We start from the raw sequence: 20,010 nt of genomic DNA on the forward strand, positions 1-20,010 counted from the left end.
CTGGGTACCTAACGTCTTCCACGCCCACTAGCCTGGGTACCTAACGTCTTCCACGCCCACTAGCCTGGGTACCTAACGTCTTCCACGCCCACTAGCCTGGGTACCTAACGGCTTCCACACCCACTAGCCTGGGTACCTAACGGCTTCCACACCCACTCTGTGCTGAGGTGGACCTTCATTGGGATCTCAAACCTCTGGAGTTAAACTAGAGGAGGGAGAAGGAAGGTAAGAGCGAGAGAAAAGTCATTACAACCCGAGACATTGCCATGTTTCCTTTAACTTGTCCATAGATGTTTGTCCACATTTAGAAAGTTAGTATAGAAATTTGACTAAACAATGTGTTTCTATTATCCTGTTAGGCAAATTTGCAATCATAAAGCCACGACAGCCTGTATAAGGCCCAACAGTGGAGGTGTCATAATACCAATAAAACCTAGCGGTCAAACAGGGAAAGATTATTGGATTCTATGTGTGTAGCTGGAAAGGTAGGATGACTGACAATAGTGACGGTGAACAGGAGGTCACGGGTCACGTGACAGGAATGGAGGAGACTGAGGCAGGAATTCCTTTAACCACATATTTACTGGGTAGTTTGTCTGTGCTGCATCACAAAGGAAACTGAATAACATGTATCCAATCAAATTCATAATCACAAAAGTCTAAATCATAACATTCATTGTCATTATTAACCTAATGAGGTAATTCAGCAATTCAGTTCAATAGGAATTCAATATGAAGCAGAATGGAGTCATTTAGGATCATAGCTATTCATCATAACCATGAGAACGATAATGCAAATAAATCTATCAGTTATCAATTATTCAATCTATAATCTCAATCCATTTGATATCAGAATGTATCAATAATAATTATGTTTCATATTTCATCCTTGCAGGTTAGTCTTCATATGAACATGTCATTTCATTACATTTTAACCATACATCAATGGCATAATTGGCCTGTGATGATCTGTAGGGCCGTGATCACTGTTCATGACATAACAACGCTGATCATATAGTTCTGCTCACTGCAGTGGTTAGAGGTTAGAATAGATCCAAGGTCAGAGTTCATGGGTCAGAAGCACCCATATAGGCTGAGAGACTTGAGATAGCTGGAGTTAGATGTTGCCAGTATGCACAGATCCAAGATCCCCTCACCCTCTGCCAATGTAAACATCTACTATTATGGGCTGAGAGGTAAAACTGATCTCAGAGGCTCACCTGTTAGTCTATTTGCATTTGAGTCATTTAGCAGACAATCTTCTCCTCCTATTTGAATAGAGGAATAGTGCGCTTCCTTGTTTATTTTAGGTCAGCTAGAGCTGGGTGAAGATAATGTGTTGCAAAGAGAGGCAGTTTTATGTAAACCGTGATGACATTTACAAGACTTGGAGCTTCATGTGAACTGAACGCAACAATAGGCATAAGTAGCACTGTGAAGGGTGTGTGTGGCACTGTGAGGGGCGTGTGTGGCACTGTGAGGGGCGTGTGTGTGGCACTGTGAGGGGCGTGTGTGGCACTGTGAGGGGCGTGTGTGGCACTGTGAGGGGCGTGTGTGGCACTGTGAGGGGTGTGTGTGGCACTGTGAGGGGTGTGTGTGGCACTGTGAGGGGTGTGTGTGGCACTGTGAGGGGCGTGTGTGGCACTGTGAGGGGCGTGTGTGGCACTGTGAAGGGCGTGTGTGGCACTGTGAAGGGCGTGTGTGGCACTGTGATGGGCGTGTGTGGCACTGTGATGGGTGTGTGTGGCACTGTGATGGGTGTGTGTGGCATTATTGCTGCGTTCTAGTGATAGTTAGAACTAGAAAACTGACATTTCCGACTTGCTAACTGGTTGAAGTTATACACGTGCTGCGTTCAACCAAATAGCAAGTCGGCCATTTTAGAGTTTCCTAGTTCCGATTAGCATGTGAATGTAGCATTATGACAGGTGTAGGTAGCATTATGACAGGTGAAGGTAGCATTATGACAGGTGAAGGTAGCATTATGACAGGTGTAGGTAGCATTATGACAAGTGAAGGTAGCATTATGACAGGTGTAGGTAGCATTATGACAGGTGTAGGTAGCATTATGACAGGTGTAGGTAGCATTATGACAGGTGTAGGTAGCATTATGACAGGTGTAGGTAGCATTATGACAGGTGTAGGTAGCATTATGACAGGTGTAGGTAGCATTATGACAGGTGTAGGTAGCATTATGACAGGTGAAGGTAGCATTATGACAGGTGAAGGTAGCATTATGACAGGTGTAGGTAGCATTATGACAGGTGTAGGTAGCATTATGACAGGTGTAGGTAGCATTATGACAGGTGAAGGTAGCATTATGACAGGTGAAGGTAGCATTATGACAGGTGAAGGTAGCATTATGACAGGTGAAGGTAGCATTATGACAGGTGAAGGTAGCATTATGACCTTTACATTTGAGTTATTTAGCAGAAGCTCTTATCCAGAGAAACTTACAGGAGCAAAATGACAGGTATATGTACCATTATTATTATATACATTTTTGTACTTTTACCCTTTTTCTCCCCAATTTTGTGGTATCCAATTGGTAGTTACAGTCGTCTCATCGCTGCAACTCCCCTATGGACTTGGGAGAGGCAAAGGTGGAGAGCCATGCGTCCTCCGAAACCAGACCCTGCCAAGCCGCACTGATTCCTGACACACTGCTCCCTTAACCCAGAATCCAGCTACACCAATGTGGCGGAGGAAACACAGTCCAGCTGGCGACCGGAGTCAGCTTGCAGGCACCCGGCATGCCACAAGGAGTCGCTAGAGCACGATGGGACAAGGAAATCCCGGCCGGCCAAACCCTCCCCTAACCCGGACGACGATGGGCCAATTGTGCACAGCCTCATGGGTCTCCCAGTCAAGGGCGGCTATGACACAGCAGTGCCTTAGACAGCCGTGCCACTCGGAAGGCCTGTATGTACCATTATTAAAGATGTATGTAACATTATGACAGGTGTATGTAGCACTATGACAGGTGTATGCATGTAGGTTACCTTCTTAAAGACGCCACAGTGCCACACACGCCCACCTGGCTGGGGCTCGTTCTCCTCACTCAGTACCTCTCCAGTCCCTAAACACTCAAGAGTCCTCAAAGCGCTGCACACCTTGCTGGAACAGTTGGACCAGCGTTTCTTTCCCAGGGAAGTGTTCTGTGGCCAAGCTCTGGAAGGGGTCTACACAGCGGTATGGCTCCTCGGAGCGGCAGTAGGTGGAGTGAGCCTTGACCCATGTGGCCTGGGTTCTCTTCTCCCCAGACCGGTGAGGTAGTACCAGACCGGTGAGGTAGTACCAGGGCAGGAAGGAAAGGATGGGGGGGGGGGGGGTCAGGGGTTAAAGGTCAGGGTGTCAGGTAGAACCTGAGAAGAAATGAGCAGAGGAGCCTTATCGATGCCAAGGATCCAGAGACAGGTAGGGGCTCACTTTAGGCTGATGCCGTCTGGTTCTAGTCCACTCAGTCCAAATAGAGTAGGCCTAATGTTGGAACAGAAAATAAAAGGTATTAATATGTGAAGAAAAAGGGGTTCGTGAAAACAGCAAGAGCAGGGATGGTTAGATTGGATGTCAGGGATGGTCAGGTTGGATGTCAGGGATGGTCAGGTTGGATGTCAGGGATGGTCAGGTTGGATGTCAGGGATGGTCAGGTTGGATGTCAGGGATGGTCAGGTTGGATGTCAGGGATGGTCAGGTTGGATGTCAGGGATGGTCAGGTTGGATGTCAGGGATGGTCAGGTTGGATGTCAGGGATGGTCAGGTTGGATGTCAGGGATGGTCAGGTTGGATGTCAGGGATGGTCAGGTTGGATGTCAGGGATGGTTAGGTTGGATATCAGGGATGGTTAGGGATGATTAGGTTGGATATCAGGGATGGTCAGGTTGGATATCAGGGATGGTTAGGTTGGATATCAGGGACGGTCAGGTTGGATATCAGGGACGGTCAGGTTGGATATCAGGGATGGTTAGGTTGGATATCAGGGATGGTCAGGTTGGATGTCAGGGATGGTCAGGTTGGATATCAGGGATGGTTAGGTTGGGTATCAGGAATGGTCAGGTTGGATATCAGGGATGGTTAGGTTGGGTATCAGGGATGGTCAGGTTGGATATCAGGGATGGTCAGGTTGGATATCAGGGATGGTCAGGTTGGATGTCAGGGATGGTTAGGTTGGGTATCAGGGATGGTCAGGTTGGATATCAGGGATGGTTAGGTTGGGTATCAGGGATGGTCAGGTTGGATATCAGGGATGGTCAGGTTGGGATTCTCTTGTCTACCTGTTCTAGACCGCTTGTTATGTCACATGCTGGAGGCTCCATTAAAAAGGGAATGGACTCCCAATCAACATCCTATTCTCCCTAACCCATACCCAACCCTGAACTTAACCCCTTACTCTAACCCTTACCCAACCCTGAACTTAACCCCTTACTCTAACCCTTACCCAACCCTGAACTTAACCCCTTACTCTAACCCTTAGCCAACCCTGAACTTAACCCCTTACCCAACCCTGAACTTAACCCCTTACTCTAACCCTTACCCAACCCTGAACTTAACCCCTTACTCTAACTTCTAAGCCTAAAATATACTTTTTACAAGTGAGAACGGAAAAAAACGTCATTCTCCTGGCATCCGCCAAACCCAGATTCGTCCGTCAGACTGAAGCGTGATTCATCACTCCAGAGAATTCGTTTCCACTGCTCCAGAGTCCAAAGGCAGCGAGCTTTACGCCACTCCAGCCGACACTTGGCATCGTGCATGGTGATCTTAGACTTGTCTGTGGCTGTTTGGCCATGAAAACCCATTTCTTGAAGCTCCCGATGAACCGTTCTTCTGCTGATGTTGTTTCCAGAGGAATCATCTGTCCTCGGCTGCAACCCGAGGACAGATCATTTTTTACACTCTACGCGCTTCAGCACTACAAAGTCCCGTTCTGTGAGCTTGGGTGGCCTACCACTTCACGGCTGAGCCACTGTTATTCCTAGACATTTCCACAGGGCAGCTCTAGCAGGGCAGAAATTTTGACACACTGACTTGTTGGAAAGGCGGCATCCTCTGACGGAACCACGTTGAAAGTCACTGAGCTCTTCAGTAAGGCTATTCTACTGCCAATGTTTGTCTATGGAGATTTCATGGCGGTGCGCTTGATTTTATAAAAAACTGTCAGCAACGGATGTGGCTGAAATAGCTGAATCCACTCATTTGAAATGTCAATGATCTGCATACGGATTACACTTTTATTAAGATTACAGTAGCCAGCTAGCAAATAATACCGTTTACCTGGCAAGCTCGAAACATCCTTATCTTCAGCTGCCAAGCCCGGGCAGTCGATCCCTCTTGCCAGAACAAATTGACCGACAGTTACCTTTTGTGATCTCTGCCAGTAAGGGAACCTGGAAACAATACCTCATTTGATTCCATATTCCTGGGCCAATGAGCTGGCGAAGCAGGATTCTTACTTCCTGTTTGGCGCTTCTAGGTTCTTTTTTAAAGGGGTTGTATATTATTGAATTGATATCATTTTAGGTTATTAAATGACTTGGATTTTAAGTGGTAAACCGTTGGTTGCATGAATAAAAAAGCGAGGTAATATCAAACACATTCATTGTATCGTGTATGTTCCGAGATCAGTGAACAACTTTGTATCTGAAGTAAGTTTCTGCAACAAACACCTCAATGGGTATTCATTCACAGACTTGTTCAGGGGTGAAAGTAAGGCGGTACAGTCCAGTATGGCGTCCCCGCAAAATAAATAGTGGGGGTACAGTTTACCGATAAAACAAATAATACTACATGCCCCAAAAACTATAGTCTATTACACAATTATGTAATATTACTACATGTCAACTGCATGAAAAATGTGCTTATTGGTTGGAAACTAGGTGGTATAATACCCCAATTGCATTTTGGTTCGAGTAGAACACTACATTTTGATGAGTGGCCGAGGCACGTGTGGACAACCGTGGAGGCCTAATGACAATCCCAGAATGTCATTACAATACACCTAGGTGTTTAATAGCAGCTGTCTGTTTCCATTCATCACATTGTTGGTGCACAGCGCACTGTTGGGGTTTGGATGCTGGAATTATTTTCTGAGTGAACTAATGTGCACAGGTAGCCTACAGGAGCGTCTTTCTTAAGTGATTGTTTGACAATCAGATGAAAACATCATGACTGGTTGTGTTTCTGCCACATTAAAATGCATAGGCGTTGTCCCCATAAGACTAGGGGAAGCTGAGCTTTCCCTAAAGTAAACTGAATTGGCAAAATGATATAGCCTAATTAGCTGACTCCTAAAATAGTCTACTACAGCATAAAGCATGATTTGGCCAGAGGATCAGTAGCTTCCTAAAAAGAAGCTGTGGATTGTTCTGAATCATATAGCCTACATTCGGAAGGGCCCGCAATTCTTCTTCTGTGGGTTTTATGGCAGACTACAACCCAAAAAGGTGTGTTGTCGCCACCAACTGTAAGGGTTGAAACCCCCCAAAAAATAAATAAATCCATACGTAATTGTGAAACTAACTTAATCCACCATAATAAAAATAGTACACTGCCAAAACAAACTCCCACTTCTTCTCAGGCTCTAGGACCTGAGAGGGTGGTACGGCTCTAGGACCTGAGAGGGTGGTACGGCTCTAGGACCTGAGAGGGTGGTACGGCTCTAGGACCTGAGAGGGTGGTACGGCTCTAGGACCTGAGAGGGTGGTACGGCTCTAGGACCTGAGAGGGTGGTACGGCTCTAGGACCTGAGAGGGTGGTACGGCTCTAGGACCTGAGAGGGTGGTACGGCTCTAGGACCTGAGAGGGTGGTACGGCTCTAGGACCTGAGAGGGTGGTACGGCTGTAGTTCCATGTAACTCCAGGAACCGCTCCGCCGCATCCACTATGATTTCTATCTTCCTGGACCTTCTCTCCACCTTTGCAATGTCATTAATCACCACAGCTATAAAGGCCACAAAGTCCACCTTCTTAACCTTTAAAATGTCAGGATCCTGCTGGTGAAAGGAAACATCTGCAGCCTGCAGTGAAGGTCTATCCAGCACCATGGACTCTGGCTTAATGGCTTCCCTGGCTTCATGGCTTCCCTGGCTTCATGGCTTCCCTGGCTTCATGGCTTCCCTGGCTTCATGGCTTCCCTGGCTTCATGGTTCCCTGGCTTCATGGCTTCCCTGGCTTCCCTGGCTTCATGGTTCCCTGGCTTCATGGTTCCCTGGCTTCATGGCTTCCCTGGCTTCATGGCTTCATGGCTTCCACCGCAATTCCAACATGTCACATATTCATCACTTTTATAACACATATGATGATCTCTGCTTCTCCCTTCTGCAAACACTTGATACATGACCAAAAGCTTTACAATGATCACACTGCATTGGTCTTGGGATAAATGCTCTGACTCTGTAGTTAATATACCCTAACTGCACTTGAGTAGGGAGAGACTCAGAAAAGGTTGGTGACCACTGAAATATACTGAACAAAAATATCAACGCAACATGCAAGAATTTAAAAGATTTTGCTGAATTACAGTTCATATAAGGAAATCAGTACATTTAAATAAATACATTAAGTCCTAATCTATGGATTTCACATGACTGGACAGGGGTGCAGCCATGGGCAGGCCTGAGAGGGTATAGACCAACTAACTAGGGAGCCAGGCCCAGCCAATCAGAATTAATTTTTCCCCACTAAAGCGCTTTACAGACAGAAATACTCCTCAGCTCCCTCACTGACGATCCCGCAGGCGAAGAAGCCAGATGAAGGTCCTGGACTGGCGTGGTTACACATGGTCTACGGGTGTGAGGCCGGTTGGACGTACTGCAAAATTCTCTAAAACAACGTTGGAGGCGGCTTATGGTAGAGAAATGAACATTACATTCTCTGTCAACAGCTCTGGTGGACATTCCTGCAGTCAACATGCTAATTGCACACTCCATCAACACTTGAGACATCTGTGGCATTATGTTGTGTGACAAAACTTCACATTTTAGAGTGGCCTTTTATTGTCCCCAGCGCAAGGTGCACCTGTGTAATGACCATGCCATTTAATCAGCTTCTTGATATGCCACACCTGTCAGGTGGATGGATCATCTTGACAACGGATAACATGTGGATAACATGTAAACCAATTTGTGCCCACATTTGAGAGAAATAAACCTTTTGTGCGTATGGACATTTTCTGGGATCTTTTAATTAAGCTCATGAAACATGGGACCAACACATTACATGTTGCGCTTAGATGATTGTTGAGTTGCGACCGTCAGTGAAAAGCAGACTCAGCCAGGCATATCGCAATATTTAAAAATACAAATCACAGAAAAACTGTTTGGAAAGCAAATGGCTATTGCTGTAAAGCTATGACAATGAAAACACTCCAATCTGTCTTTTCAATATTCTTATCTTAGTTGAGCGAACAGTAGCTTATCTTATCTGGCACCAGCGGAGAACACCGGCCATATCCCCAGTGAATGTGCATATTCACTATCTTTATCATTGGGTCAGTGACAGAGTGACACTGTTTTTGGACAATAATTAGACGGACGCCATTTTTTATTTGTCTCCCTTCTCGTAGGCCAATTATATGGATCAGACAACATTGTTTTTATTGATCTGTTTGTCAGTGACCGCAGAGTAGGATATCCTGTATTGTTTGTAGTATTCAAAAAAAACCTGTGCTCTCACTTGGGTGTCCCATACCGGTAAGAAATGAAATCTAATTTCACCCCTGGACATTTACAATGTTTAATTGACCAGCAGTGTACACATTTCACCACCCTTTATGTACAGACAGGAGTACATACATCTTATTAGCCTGTGTCCAGGACATTCCTGCCGGCCAAACCCTCCCCTAACTCGGACGACGCTGGGCCAATTGTGCGCCGCCCCATGGGTCTCCCGGTCGCGGTCGGCTGTGGCAGAGCCTGGACTCAAACCCAAAATCTCTAGTGGCACAACTCTTAGACCACTGCGCCACTCGGGAGGCCCCTGTGTGTCCTTTTATGTACAGGAGTACATTTTTAGTTTATTTTTAACCTTTATTTAACTAGGCAAGTCAGTTAAGAACAAATTCTTATTTACAATGACATCATACCCCAGCCAAACCCAAACGACACTGGGCCAATTGAGCACCACCCTATGGGACTCCCTATCACGGCTGGTTGTGATACAGCCTGGAATTGAACCAGGGTCTGTAGTGACACCTCTAGCACTGAGATGCAGTGCCTTAGACCGCTGCACCACCCAAGACTTATTCGTCTGTCTCTCTTTACAGAGCATTTCATTGGTAGCTTTTGTTGTGTCATTACTAGGACATGAAAAAAATGATGCAACAACTGAAGAAGGGCAGGCAGAGAAATTAAATGATCGATTGTGCCATCGCCTCGGAGAGAACGCAGTGCCCCAATGTCAGGTGTGACGACCCTCCCACTCTGTCTGCCGTTCTTTCTCTTTGCTCTCGTTTTCCTTAATAGGATGTCGGTGGGCGGAGCCGGGAGGGTCGTCAGTGAAATGGGACACACCTGGGCTCGGGTGTGGCTCGGTGATAAATACAACTTTCCTCCATTCATTGAGGAGACCATCTCCACACTGTTATTTTTTTGGGGTTGTGGCTTGTTTGTTTTGGCACCTCAACACCCCTTATTATCAACATTATGCACACACCCACTAACTTATACTACTGATTACACACCATTGTTAATTGTATATAGTTTACTAATAATATATTAACTTAATATAACTAATAATACACTGCTCAAAAAAATTAAGGGAACACTAAAATAACACATCCTAGATCTGAATGAATGAAATATTCTTTTTAAATACTTTTTTCTTTACATAGTTGAATGTGCTGACAACAAAATCACACAAAAATTATCAATGGAAATCAAATGTATCAACCCATGGAGGTCTGGATTTGGAGTCACACTCAAAATTAAAGTGGAAAACCACACTACAGGCTGATCCAACTTTGATATAATGTCCTTAAAACAAGTCAAAATGAGGCTCAGTAGTGTGTGTGGCCTCCACGTGCCTGTATGACCTCCCTACAATGCCTGGGCATGCTCCTGATGAGGTGGCGGATGGTCTCCTGAGGGATCTCCTCCCAGACCTGGACTAGAGCGAGACATGATGTCCCAGATGTGCTCAATCGGATTCAGGTCTGGGGAACGGGCGGGCCAGTCCATAGCATCAACGCCTTCCTCTTGCAGGAACTGCTGACACACTCCAGCCACATGAGGTCTAGCATTGTCTTGCATTAGGAGGAACCCAGGGCCAACCGCACCAGCATATGGTCTCACAAGGGGTCTGAGGATCTCATCTCGGTACCTAATGGCAGTCAGGCTACCTCTGTCGAGCACATGGAGGGCTGTGCAGCCCCCCAAAGAAATGCCACCCCACACCATGACTGACCCACCGCCAAACCGGTCATGCTGGAGGATGTTGCAGGCAGCAGAACGTTCTCCACAGCGTCTCCAGACTCTGTCACATGTGCTCAGTGTGAACCTGATTTCATCTGTGAAGAGCACAGGGCGCCAGTGGCGAATTTGCCAATTTTGGTGTTCTCTGGCAAATGCCAAACGTCCTGCACGGTGTTGAGCTGTAAGTACAACCCCCACCTGTGGACATCGGGCCCTCATACCACCCTCATGGAGTCTGTTCCTGACCATTTGAGCAGACACATGCACATTTGTGGCCTGCTGGAGGTCATTTTGCAGGGCTCTGGCAGTGCTCCTCCTTGCACAAAGGCGGAGGTAGCGGTCCTGCTGCTGGGTTGTTGCCCTCCTCCACATCTCCTGATGTACTGGCCTGTCTCCTGGTAGCGCCTCCATGCTCTGGACACTACACTGACAGACACAGCAAACCTTCTAGCCACAGCTCGCATTGATGTGCCATCCTGGATGAGTTGCACTACCTGAGCCACTTGTGTGGGTTGTAGACTCCGTTTCATGCTACCGCTAGAGTGAAAGCACCGCCAGCATTCAAAAGTGACCAAAACATCAGCCAGGAAGCATAGGAACTGAGAAGTGGTCTGTGGTCACCACCTGCAGAACCACTCCTTTATTGGGGGTGTCTTGCTAATTGCCTATAATTTCCACCTGTTGTCTATTCCATTTGCACAACAGCATGTGAAATGTATTGTCAATCAGTGTTGCTTCCTAAGTGGACAGTTTGATTTCACAGAAGTGTGATTGACTTGGAGTTACATTGTGTTGTTTAAGTGTTCCCTTAAATTTTTTTGAGCGGTGTATATATATTTAATATATTTGTTATTCCTTGATCTCCATGTTATCTCCCTGTTTGTTACGGGCTACGAGCCGGTTAGTGACACCGTGAAGAGTAGTGGATCTTACCTTCAGGTCATTTCTTTCCTTCCACCATGATGATGTGGTAGCCAGACTTGGTCTTGATGGGAGGGTCTGTGTAAATGGATCCATGGTGCTGTTGGGTAGGGCGAAGGCAGCATCCTGGAAGGGTCCAGTCATAGAACCTCTTGTCATCTAGCCCAGATCACCCTGACACAACCAGGATAACAGCAGTCAATATTGCCACAGTCACAAAGGCTAAAACAGGGGTTTATTCATAAGACAGACACTGTTGCAAAATACACCTGAAAGCCGGGGGAACGCAAGAATGCGTCTTTTTGCGAGACTGACCTTGAAAAAGTTTATGTCTCGTTTTGTTTTGGATTTTCTCAATGGCAATATTAATCTGATCATTTTTGTACCCCCTCTCCTTGAATTTTCTTTGCGTCTCAGCCATATTTCTATCGAAATCTGATTTTGATTCGACAGAATTGGCTGTAGGGCAAACTATTTTTCAAGGGAAGTGGGTGACAACTATCAGCCCTCAAACTGTTACGATCAGTAGGTTTCCTGTAAAGATCAGTGTTTCGAACATTATCTTCACACAAAATCAGAAGATCAAGAAAACTGATTTGATGTGTATCAGATTGCATAGTAAATCTCAATCTTTCAATCTAGACTTTGATCTGAAGCCATTCTTGTGATTGTAATCGTTTGTAAGCTTTTGTAGTCTAATATGAATCTATGATCGTATGCTATCCATTCGTTTTTTGTATGCTGTTCTTTGTATGCCATTTTAACATTTGAGAATTAACCAATGATATTAGGCCACACTTGGCCATGATTACGACACCTGTGTGTCTTTTGACACTATATAAACGAGTCATCCTGCAGTGTTTGTGATTATACCCTGATGAAGACAGCTTGGCTGTTGAAACGTTGGCTATTACATTTTTGCATCCGAGCTCCTAGAGTGTGCGGCTCTCCTTTATTTTAAAGTTTTCTACTCCGCTAGCCAGCACCTCGCCTAAATAGGTGTGCGTTTCTTTTTCTTCTAGACCCTCCCGCTTTGTTGCCTTGGCGTCTGTTTGGTTCCTAGTAGAGGTCGACCGATTAATCGGAATGGACGATTAATTAGGGCCAATTTCATAACAAATCGGTAATCGGCATTTTTGGACACCGATTGTGGCTGATTATATTGCACTCCGCGAGGAGACTGCGTGGCAGGCTAACTACCTGTTACGCGAGTGCAGCAAGAAGCCACGGTACGTTGCTAGCTAGCATTAAACGTATCTTATAAAAAAACATCTTATCATAATCACTAGTTAACTACACATGGTTGATGATATTACTAGTTTATCTAGCTTGTCCTGCGTTGCATATAATCGATGTGGTGCCTGTTAATTTATCATTGAATCACAGCCTACTTCGCCAAACGGGTGATGATTTAACAAGAGCATTCGCAAAAAAAGCACTGTCGTTGCACCAATGTACCTAACCATAAACATCAAAGCCTTTAAAATCAATACAGAAGTATATATTTTTAAACCTGCATATTTAGTTAATATTGCCTGCTAACATGAATTTCTTTTAACTAGGGAAATTGTGTCACTTCTCTTGCGTTCCGTGCAAGCAGAGTCAGGGTATATGCAGCAGTTTGGGCCGCCTGGCTCGTTGCGAACTATGTGAAGACCATTCCTTCCTAACAAAGACCCTAATTAATTTGCAAGAATTGTACATAATTATGACATAACATTGAAGGTTGTGCAATGTAACACCAATATTTAGACTTAGGGATGCCACCCGTTAGATAAAATACAGAATGGTACCGTATTTCACTGAAAGAATAAATGTTTTGTTTTCAAAATGATAGGTTCCGGATTTGACCATATTAATGACCTAAGACTCGTATTTCTGTGGGTTATTATATTATAATTAAGTCTGATTTGATAGAGCAGTCCGACTGAGCGGTGAAAGGCAGCAGCAGACTCGTAAGCATTCATTCAAACAGCACTTTCCTACGTTTGCCAGCAGCTCTTCGCAATGCTTCAAGCATTGAGCTGTTTATGACTTCAAGCCTATCAACTCCCGAGACTAGGCTGGTGTAACCGATGTGAAAGGGCTAGCTAGCTAGCTCATTGCGAGCTCACAGAACAGGGCTCCGGGCAGCCGAGCGGAAATGGAGGAAAACTCGCCTCCCTGCGGACCTGGCATCCTTTCACTCCCTCCTCTCTACATTTTCCTCCTGTCTCTGCTGCTAAAGCCACTTTCTACCACTCTAATTTCCAAGCATCTGCCTCTAACCCTAGGAAGCTCTTTGCCACCTTCTCCTCCCTCTTGAATCCTCCTCCCCCTCCCCCCCCCTCCTCCCTCTCTGCAGATGACTTCGTCAACCATTTTGAAAAGAAGGTCGACGACATCCGATCCTCGTTTGCTAAGTCAAACGACACCGCTGGTTCTGCTCACACTGCCCTACCCTGTGCTCTGACCTCTTTCTCCCCTCTCTCTCCAGATGACATCTCGCGTCTTGTGACGGCCGGCCGCCCAACAACCTGCCCGCTTGACCCTATCCCCTCCTCTCTTCTCCAGACCATCTCCGGTGACCTTCTCCCTTACCTCACCTCGCTCATCAACTCATCCCTGACCGCTGGCTACGTCCCTCCCGTCTTCAAGAGAGCGAGAGTTGCACCCCTTCTGAAAAAACCTACACTCGATCCCTCCGATGTCAACAACTACAGACCAGTATCCCTTCTTTCTTTTCTCTCCAAAACTCTTGAACGTGCCGTCCTTGGCCAGCTCTCCCGCTATCTCTCTCAGAATGACCTTCTTGATCCAAATCAGTCAGGTTTCAAGACTAGTCATTCAACTGAGACTGCTCTTCTCTGTATCACGGAGGCGCTCCGCACTGCTAAAGCTAACTCTCTCTCCTCTGCTCTCATCCTTCTAGACCTATCGGCTGCCTTCGATACTGTGAACCATCAGATCCTCCTCTCCACCCTCTCCGAGTTGGGCATCTCTCCGGCGCGGCCCACGCTTGGATTGCGTCCTACCTGACAGGTCGCTCCTACCAGGTGGCGTGGCGAGAATCCGTCTCCTCACCACGTGCTCTCACCACTGGTGTCCCCAGGGCTCTGTTCTAGGCCCTCTCCTATTCTCGCTATACACCAAGTCACTTGGCTCTGTCATAACCTCACATGGTCTCTCCTATCATTGCTATGCAGACGACACACAATTAATCTTCTCCTTTCCCCTTCTGACGACCAGGTGGCGAATCGCATCTCTGCATGTCTGGCAGACATATCAGTGTGGATGACGGATCATCACCTCAAGCTGAACCTCGGCAAGACGGAGCTGCTCTTCCTCCCGGGGAAGGACTGCCCGTTCCATGATCTCGCCATCACGGTTGACAACTCCATTGTGTCCTCGTCCCAGAGCGCTAAGAACCTTGGCGTGATCCTGGACAACACCCTGTCGTTCTCAAATAACATCAAGGCGGTGGCCCGTTCCTGTAGGTTCATGCTCTACAACATCCGCAGAGTACGACCCTGCCTCACACAGGAAGCGGCGCAGGTCCTAATCCAGGCACTTGTCATCTCCCGTCTGGATTACTGCAACTCGCTGTTGGCTGGGCTCCCTGCCTGTGCCATTAAACCCCTACAACTCATCCAGAACGCCGCAGCCCGTCTGGTGTTCAACCTTCCCAAGTTCTCTCACGTCACCCCGCTCCTCCGCTCTCTCCACTGGCTTCCAGTTGAAGCTCGCATCCGCTACAAGACCATGGTGCTTGCCTACGGAGCTGTGAGGGGAACGGCACCTCAGTACCTCCAGGCTCTGATCAGGCCCTACACCCAAACAAGGGCACTGCGTTCATCCACCTCTGGCCTGCTCGCCTCCCTACCACTGAGGAAGTACAGTTCCCGCTCAGCCCAGTCAAAACTGTTCGCTGCTCTGGCCCCCCAATGGTGGAACAAACTCCCTCACGACGCCAGGACAGCGGAGTCAATCACCACCTTCCGGAGACACCTGAAATCCCACCTCTTTAAGGAATACCTAGGATAGGATAAAGTAATCCTTCTCACCCCCCCCGCGTTTCAATCGGTGACGTCACTCGCACTGAGACCTTGAAGTAGTTGTTCTCCTTCCCCGTGGCTTTTGTAGAGCAATGGGTAACGCTGCTTCGAGGGTGGCTGTTGTCGATGTGTCCTTGGTTCGGGGCGAGGAGAGGGACGGAAGCTATACTATTACACTAGCAATACTATTGTGCCTGTAAGAACAGCCAATAGTCAAAGGTTAATGAAATACAAATGGTATAGAGAAAGTCCTATAATAACTACAACCTAAAACTTCTTACCTGGGAATATTGAAGACTCATGTTAAAAGGAACCACAAGCTTTCATATGTTCTCATGTTCTGAGCAAGGAACTGAAACGTTAGCTTTTTTATATGGCACATATTGCACTTTTACTTTCTTCTCCAACACTGTTTTTGCATTATTTAAACCAAATTGAACATGTTTCAGTATTTGAAGCTAAATTGATTTTGTTGCTGTATTACATTAAGTTAAAATAAGTGTTCATTCAGTATTGTTATAATTGTCATTATTACAAATAAATCAAATTGGCCTATTAATCTGTATCGGCGTTGAAAAATCAAAATCGGTCGACCTCTAGTTCCTAGAGTAAAGTTTACGTTGCAGAACATTTTGCAACAGACCAAAAGATTTGCAACAGTCTGCGACTAATGAATACACCTCCAAGTTTTCCCATCTGAACAATATTATTGAAAAATTAACAAGTGATAGACAGCAAGACGGAGGATGCCATCTAGTGGTTCTTTTGGATACTAACAGACATCACCCTATTCAACTACATGATAAACCAATACATTACACTACCATAATAAACCAATACACGAGAGATCGTAAAGGTGAATGTATGTTAGTTACCGTTAGCATGGGAAAGGCTCTCGTACCCCTTGTCTGGCGTTGTCTTCACTGTACTGGAAAGGCCACTTCACTGAAGCGAAACCCGGACTTCAGTTTCTCCATCGCCTCCATGCATTTACCATGTTTCTCACACAGGATATGTCTGACATGGGGAATACATTAAAACAACATAACTAGTCAATTTAGCTAGCCGTCTATGCTCACATGAGTACACACTGTAGCCAAAGACATTACAGTATGGTGTAACATAGACTAGCTATCTCGCTACCTACCTTAACAGAAGTGCCTTCTTTTTATCGTCTTCTCTTCCTTTTCTCCACCCCCTGCAGCAGCTCCACCTGAATGATAACGTTCAACATAATAACATGACTAACATGGAGATGGCTGCCTAGCTGCTACACACCGGCTGTGTTGTAAAGTTAGCATGTTTTTCAATTCAACATGCCTAGTCGATTTAGTGATGAATAAAGTAACCTTTGCCTCCCTTGGCACCTTCCCCCCTTCCTTGGCACCTTTCCCCTTAGGTGGCATTCTTGAAAATACCCTTTACAGAAAACGAATGGGACAACTGGAAATATAACTTCTAGCTAGCCATCTACTACAAGACACGCGTAGTCGTGATGTTTCTGCTTTATAAATGTGCGCTAAACTGCGCGGAAGTAAACGAGAAATTGCGCATGCATCATCCAGTTTAGATGTTTTGAACAATACTAATTTCCTATACGCACCGTTTTTATATTAAATCGTTTTCCAATGCATATTGATTTTTAAAAGCTATTTATGATGTGTGCTCACTGGGTTTCCTTGGGGTAAATTACAATGTTAAGCTTCACTGGAAAAGTTTCTGAACGCAACAGCATTTCCGACCAAATAAAGAAACCCTGTTATTTACCGAGTGGGCTGAGCCAGACGGTTACTATGGGAATCAGACACAACACAAGGTGACTTTTGTTTTTGTTGTGCGAGAGTTTCTCTGATACAAATACTTGTACTTCACACCAAGAAATGGAATGTAAAAAAATGTAATCTCATTCATTGAGATGGCTGATAACTAATGAACATTTTACAAACGATAATGGAATTGTACAAGAAGATTCTGTGTCTGGGAAGAGGTGGAGCAGCAGAAGTATTCCTGATGAAACACGCGGAGTCTCAGAGACTGCATGCAGTGAAAAGAATACAAGCAGACGACTCTCGCAAAACAAAGACCAAAGAGGCCATCCTACAAGAAGCTGAAATCATCAGGAAGCTGAATCACCCTCACATAGTGACCTGCAGTGAGGCTCTCTTTGACTCAAATGATGGATACATCTATATAGTCATGGACTACTGTGATGGAGGGACACTGGATGACAAAGTCAAGGAGAGAAAGACAGGGGACTATTTCCCAGAGTGGATGATAATGGAGTGGTTTGTACAGGTTACCATGGCAGTCAGCTACATTCACTCAGCTAGAATCCTCCACCGGGACATCAAAACCTCCAATGTGCTTCTAACTAAGAGAGGCGTGGTAAAGGTGGGGGACTTTGGGATATCCAAGATAATGACCAACACAGTGGATATGGCGCGTACCTGTGTTGGTACCCCCAGCTACCTGAGTCCAGAGCTGTGTCAGGACGTCCCATACAGTTCTAAGTCTGATGTCTGGGCACTGGGATGCTTGCTGTATGAGATCTGTTCTCTCAGACCGCCGTTTGCTGCCTCCAACCTGCTCAGTCTGCTCTCTAAGATCATCAGAGGAGAGTACAGCCCTGTTCCCCAGACCTACTCAGACAGCATCACCCCTCTGGTCCAGATACTGCTCTGTCCGGTGCCTGAGGACAGACCTAGTGCTGGAGCCATACTGGACATGATCTATGTACGGGAACATCTCAGAGAGTTTGTCAAGCGCAGGGAGATAGAGTTAGCAGTGTATGATAATGTAGACTCCAGATCCATACCCCTCTCTAGTTGGGTCTGTGAGTGTGTGAGAACATCTGGCTCTGTGAGTTCACCTGCAGATAAGAGCATGGCCGTGACTGCAGAATGGAAGGAGGACAGCAGCAGTGACAGTAACTCTGGTACTCTGATTACATGCTTAACTCTTGCATTGTTTAGGCCCTATTGTGTTTATATGCTGTCTTTGGTGCTTGTGTGACACTATCTCTCTCGATCTCTCTCTCTCTCAGGACCACTTCTGCTCACACCTTCCTATACAGGGGAAGAGGAGGGGGACAGTACAGAGCCCTGTCCCAGTGATAATGAGGAGGTAGAGGGTGATGTGGTCAGCGTAGGCCAGTCTGACTACTCTGAGGACTTTGATGACGACAACAGCTTGTCTTCCACAGAGGAACACAGAGAGGACGAGGCAACCTCTACAACTTTTAACTCTGTCACGGAGGATGTCTCTATGGACGCTAATGGTAAATCTGATAGAAACAATTAGGTCTAATAAACAATGTGTTGCTCACTCAAAAGCTGTGTGCTTGATCCTCATAGATAATCCACTATCAAGGTTACATTTCAGTACTTTAATCAACCATTTACGTCTGTGTACAGTGACCCCTGAAGTGGAGGACCCTAGTGAGTACCCTGATGACTTTGAGGAGGAGGAAGACGAGGATGTGATGATGGTGGTCCACTATGCCGGCGCTGCTCTGGAGCTTTCTGCAGAGGGTGATGGGGAGGAGTTTCAGCTGAGGGACGCAGGGGGTGTGGCTGTCACACTGAAGACTCTGAGAGACAGCTATATCATGGGTAAGTGTGTGTGTGTGTGTGTGTGTGTGTGTATGTGTGTGTGTGTGTTGTTGATTGTCTATGTGTGTCATTGCAGAGGGCATCGGCCCCTCTCTCTACGAGCAAATCAGCGAACACTTTGAGAACGGTCTCAGCCCTGAAGACCAGCAGCCACACTTTAAACACACACTGGGGACCTGACCATCTGGAAAACTGCAATCTCATATTCACTCTCAACCAAGAGGGTAAACTGTGTTAAAAAAAATTAAATGGTAGAACCAACCTCCAAACCTGGACTTCTAATGCACCATGACATTACCTGTAGGCCTACAATGCAGCAAGTTTATGTTGGGGAATGATTTGTCATCCATCATGGTTCATAACATTGTAAACAGAAGAGGGTGCTATCAGGCTTTTCATTGAAACTGTGGAGGGGAAAATACCCTGAGTTGCTGTGGCAGTTCACAGCCCAAACTGATTTGAGGTTTCATGACACCGGTAACAAGTTAAAAGATTAAAGGAGATACCACCTTGAAGTGTGAACATCTGTGGGTAAGACTGTGAGAACACCCTCCTTCAAAATACCTTGAAGTGAAGTAAGCAGAAATTTGAAGGGGTTTTTGTTGGTTCCCTCCTGGAGAGGCAGTGGAACTGCCTTGAAAAATAAAGAAAATGGATTCACTTACGATGTCAAGTAGAAACTTTCCTTATTTATCTATTTAATGAATTCCATGTAAATGCATTTCTATGTTGTCTCAATGTTTTACTTCATGTACTACTGAAGAAGAAATCACATTCATTTTTACTGAAATGTTTGGCAATATGCTAAACTCAGCAAAAAAAGAAACGTCCCTTTTTCAGGACCCTGTCTTTCAAAGATAATTTGAAAAAATCAAAATAACTTCACAGATCTTCATTGTAAAGGGTTTAAACACTGTTTCCCATGCTTGTTGAATGAACCATAAACAATTAATGAACATGCACCTGTGGAACAGTCGTTAAGACACTCACAGCTTACAGACGGTAGGCAATTAAGGTCACAGTTATGAGACCTTT

General features: G+C 45.8%; 1 protein-coding gene and 1 long non-coding RNA gene across 2 annotated transcripts; one reads left to right on the forward strand and one right to left on the reverse strand.

The window, feature by feature from the left end:
• Positions 1 to 563: 563 nt before the first annotated feature.
• LOC115117823 (uncharacterized) lies at positions 564 to 16,860 on the reverse strand. Its single transcript, XR_003861743.2, has 4 exons — positions 16,512 to 16,860; positions 16,240 to 16,381; positions 11,343 to 11,504; positions 564 to 3,480 (listed from the first exon to the last, which is right to left on the reverse strand). It is a non-coding gene; the product is annotated as an uncharacterized LOC115117823 (long non-coding RNA).
• A 284-nt stretch (positions 16,861 to 17,144) lies between these two features.
• Positions 17,145 to 19,636, forward strand: nek12 (NIMA-related kinase 12). Its single transcript, XM_029646324.2, has 4 exons — positions 17,145 to 18,299; positions 18,408 to 18,641; positions 18,778 to 18,975; positions 19,052 to 19,636. Exons 1-4 carry the CDS (start codon positions 17,294 to 17,296, stop codon positions 19,153 to 19,155), a joined length of 1,542 nt encoding a protein of 513 aa, XP_029502184.1. The 5' UTR covers positions 17,145 to 17,293; the 3' UTR covers positions 19,156 to 19,636.
• Positions 19,637 to 20,010: the final 374 nt, after the last annotated feature.

The sequence above is a fragment of the Oncorhynchus nerka genome, linkage group LG5 (assembly GCF_034236695.1).
Source record: "Oncorhynchus nerka isolate Pitt River linkage group LG5, Oner_Uvic_2.0, whole genome shotgun sequence".
In the NCBI taxonomy this organism is placed as follows: domain Eukaryota; kingdom Metazoa; phylum Chordata; class Actinopteri; order Salmoniformes; family Salmonidae; genus Oncorhynchus; species Oncorhynchus nerka.

Excerpts from the sequence above, each read along its gene's own strand:
- nek12 (XM_029646324.2), top strand. The coding sequence starts at position 17,294 with ATGAACATTTTACAAACGATAATGGAATTGTACAAGAAGATTCTGTGT. Across the intron at positions 18,642-18,777 it reads TGTCTCTATGGACGCTAATG|TGACCCCTGAAGTGGAGGAC; the intron begins GTAAATCTGATA and ends GTCTGTGTACAG. Across the intron at positions 18,976-19,051 it reads GAGAGACAGCTATATCATGG|AGGGCATCGGCCCCTCTCTC; the intron begins GTAAGTGTGTGT and ends GTGTCATTGCAG.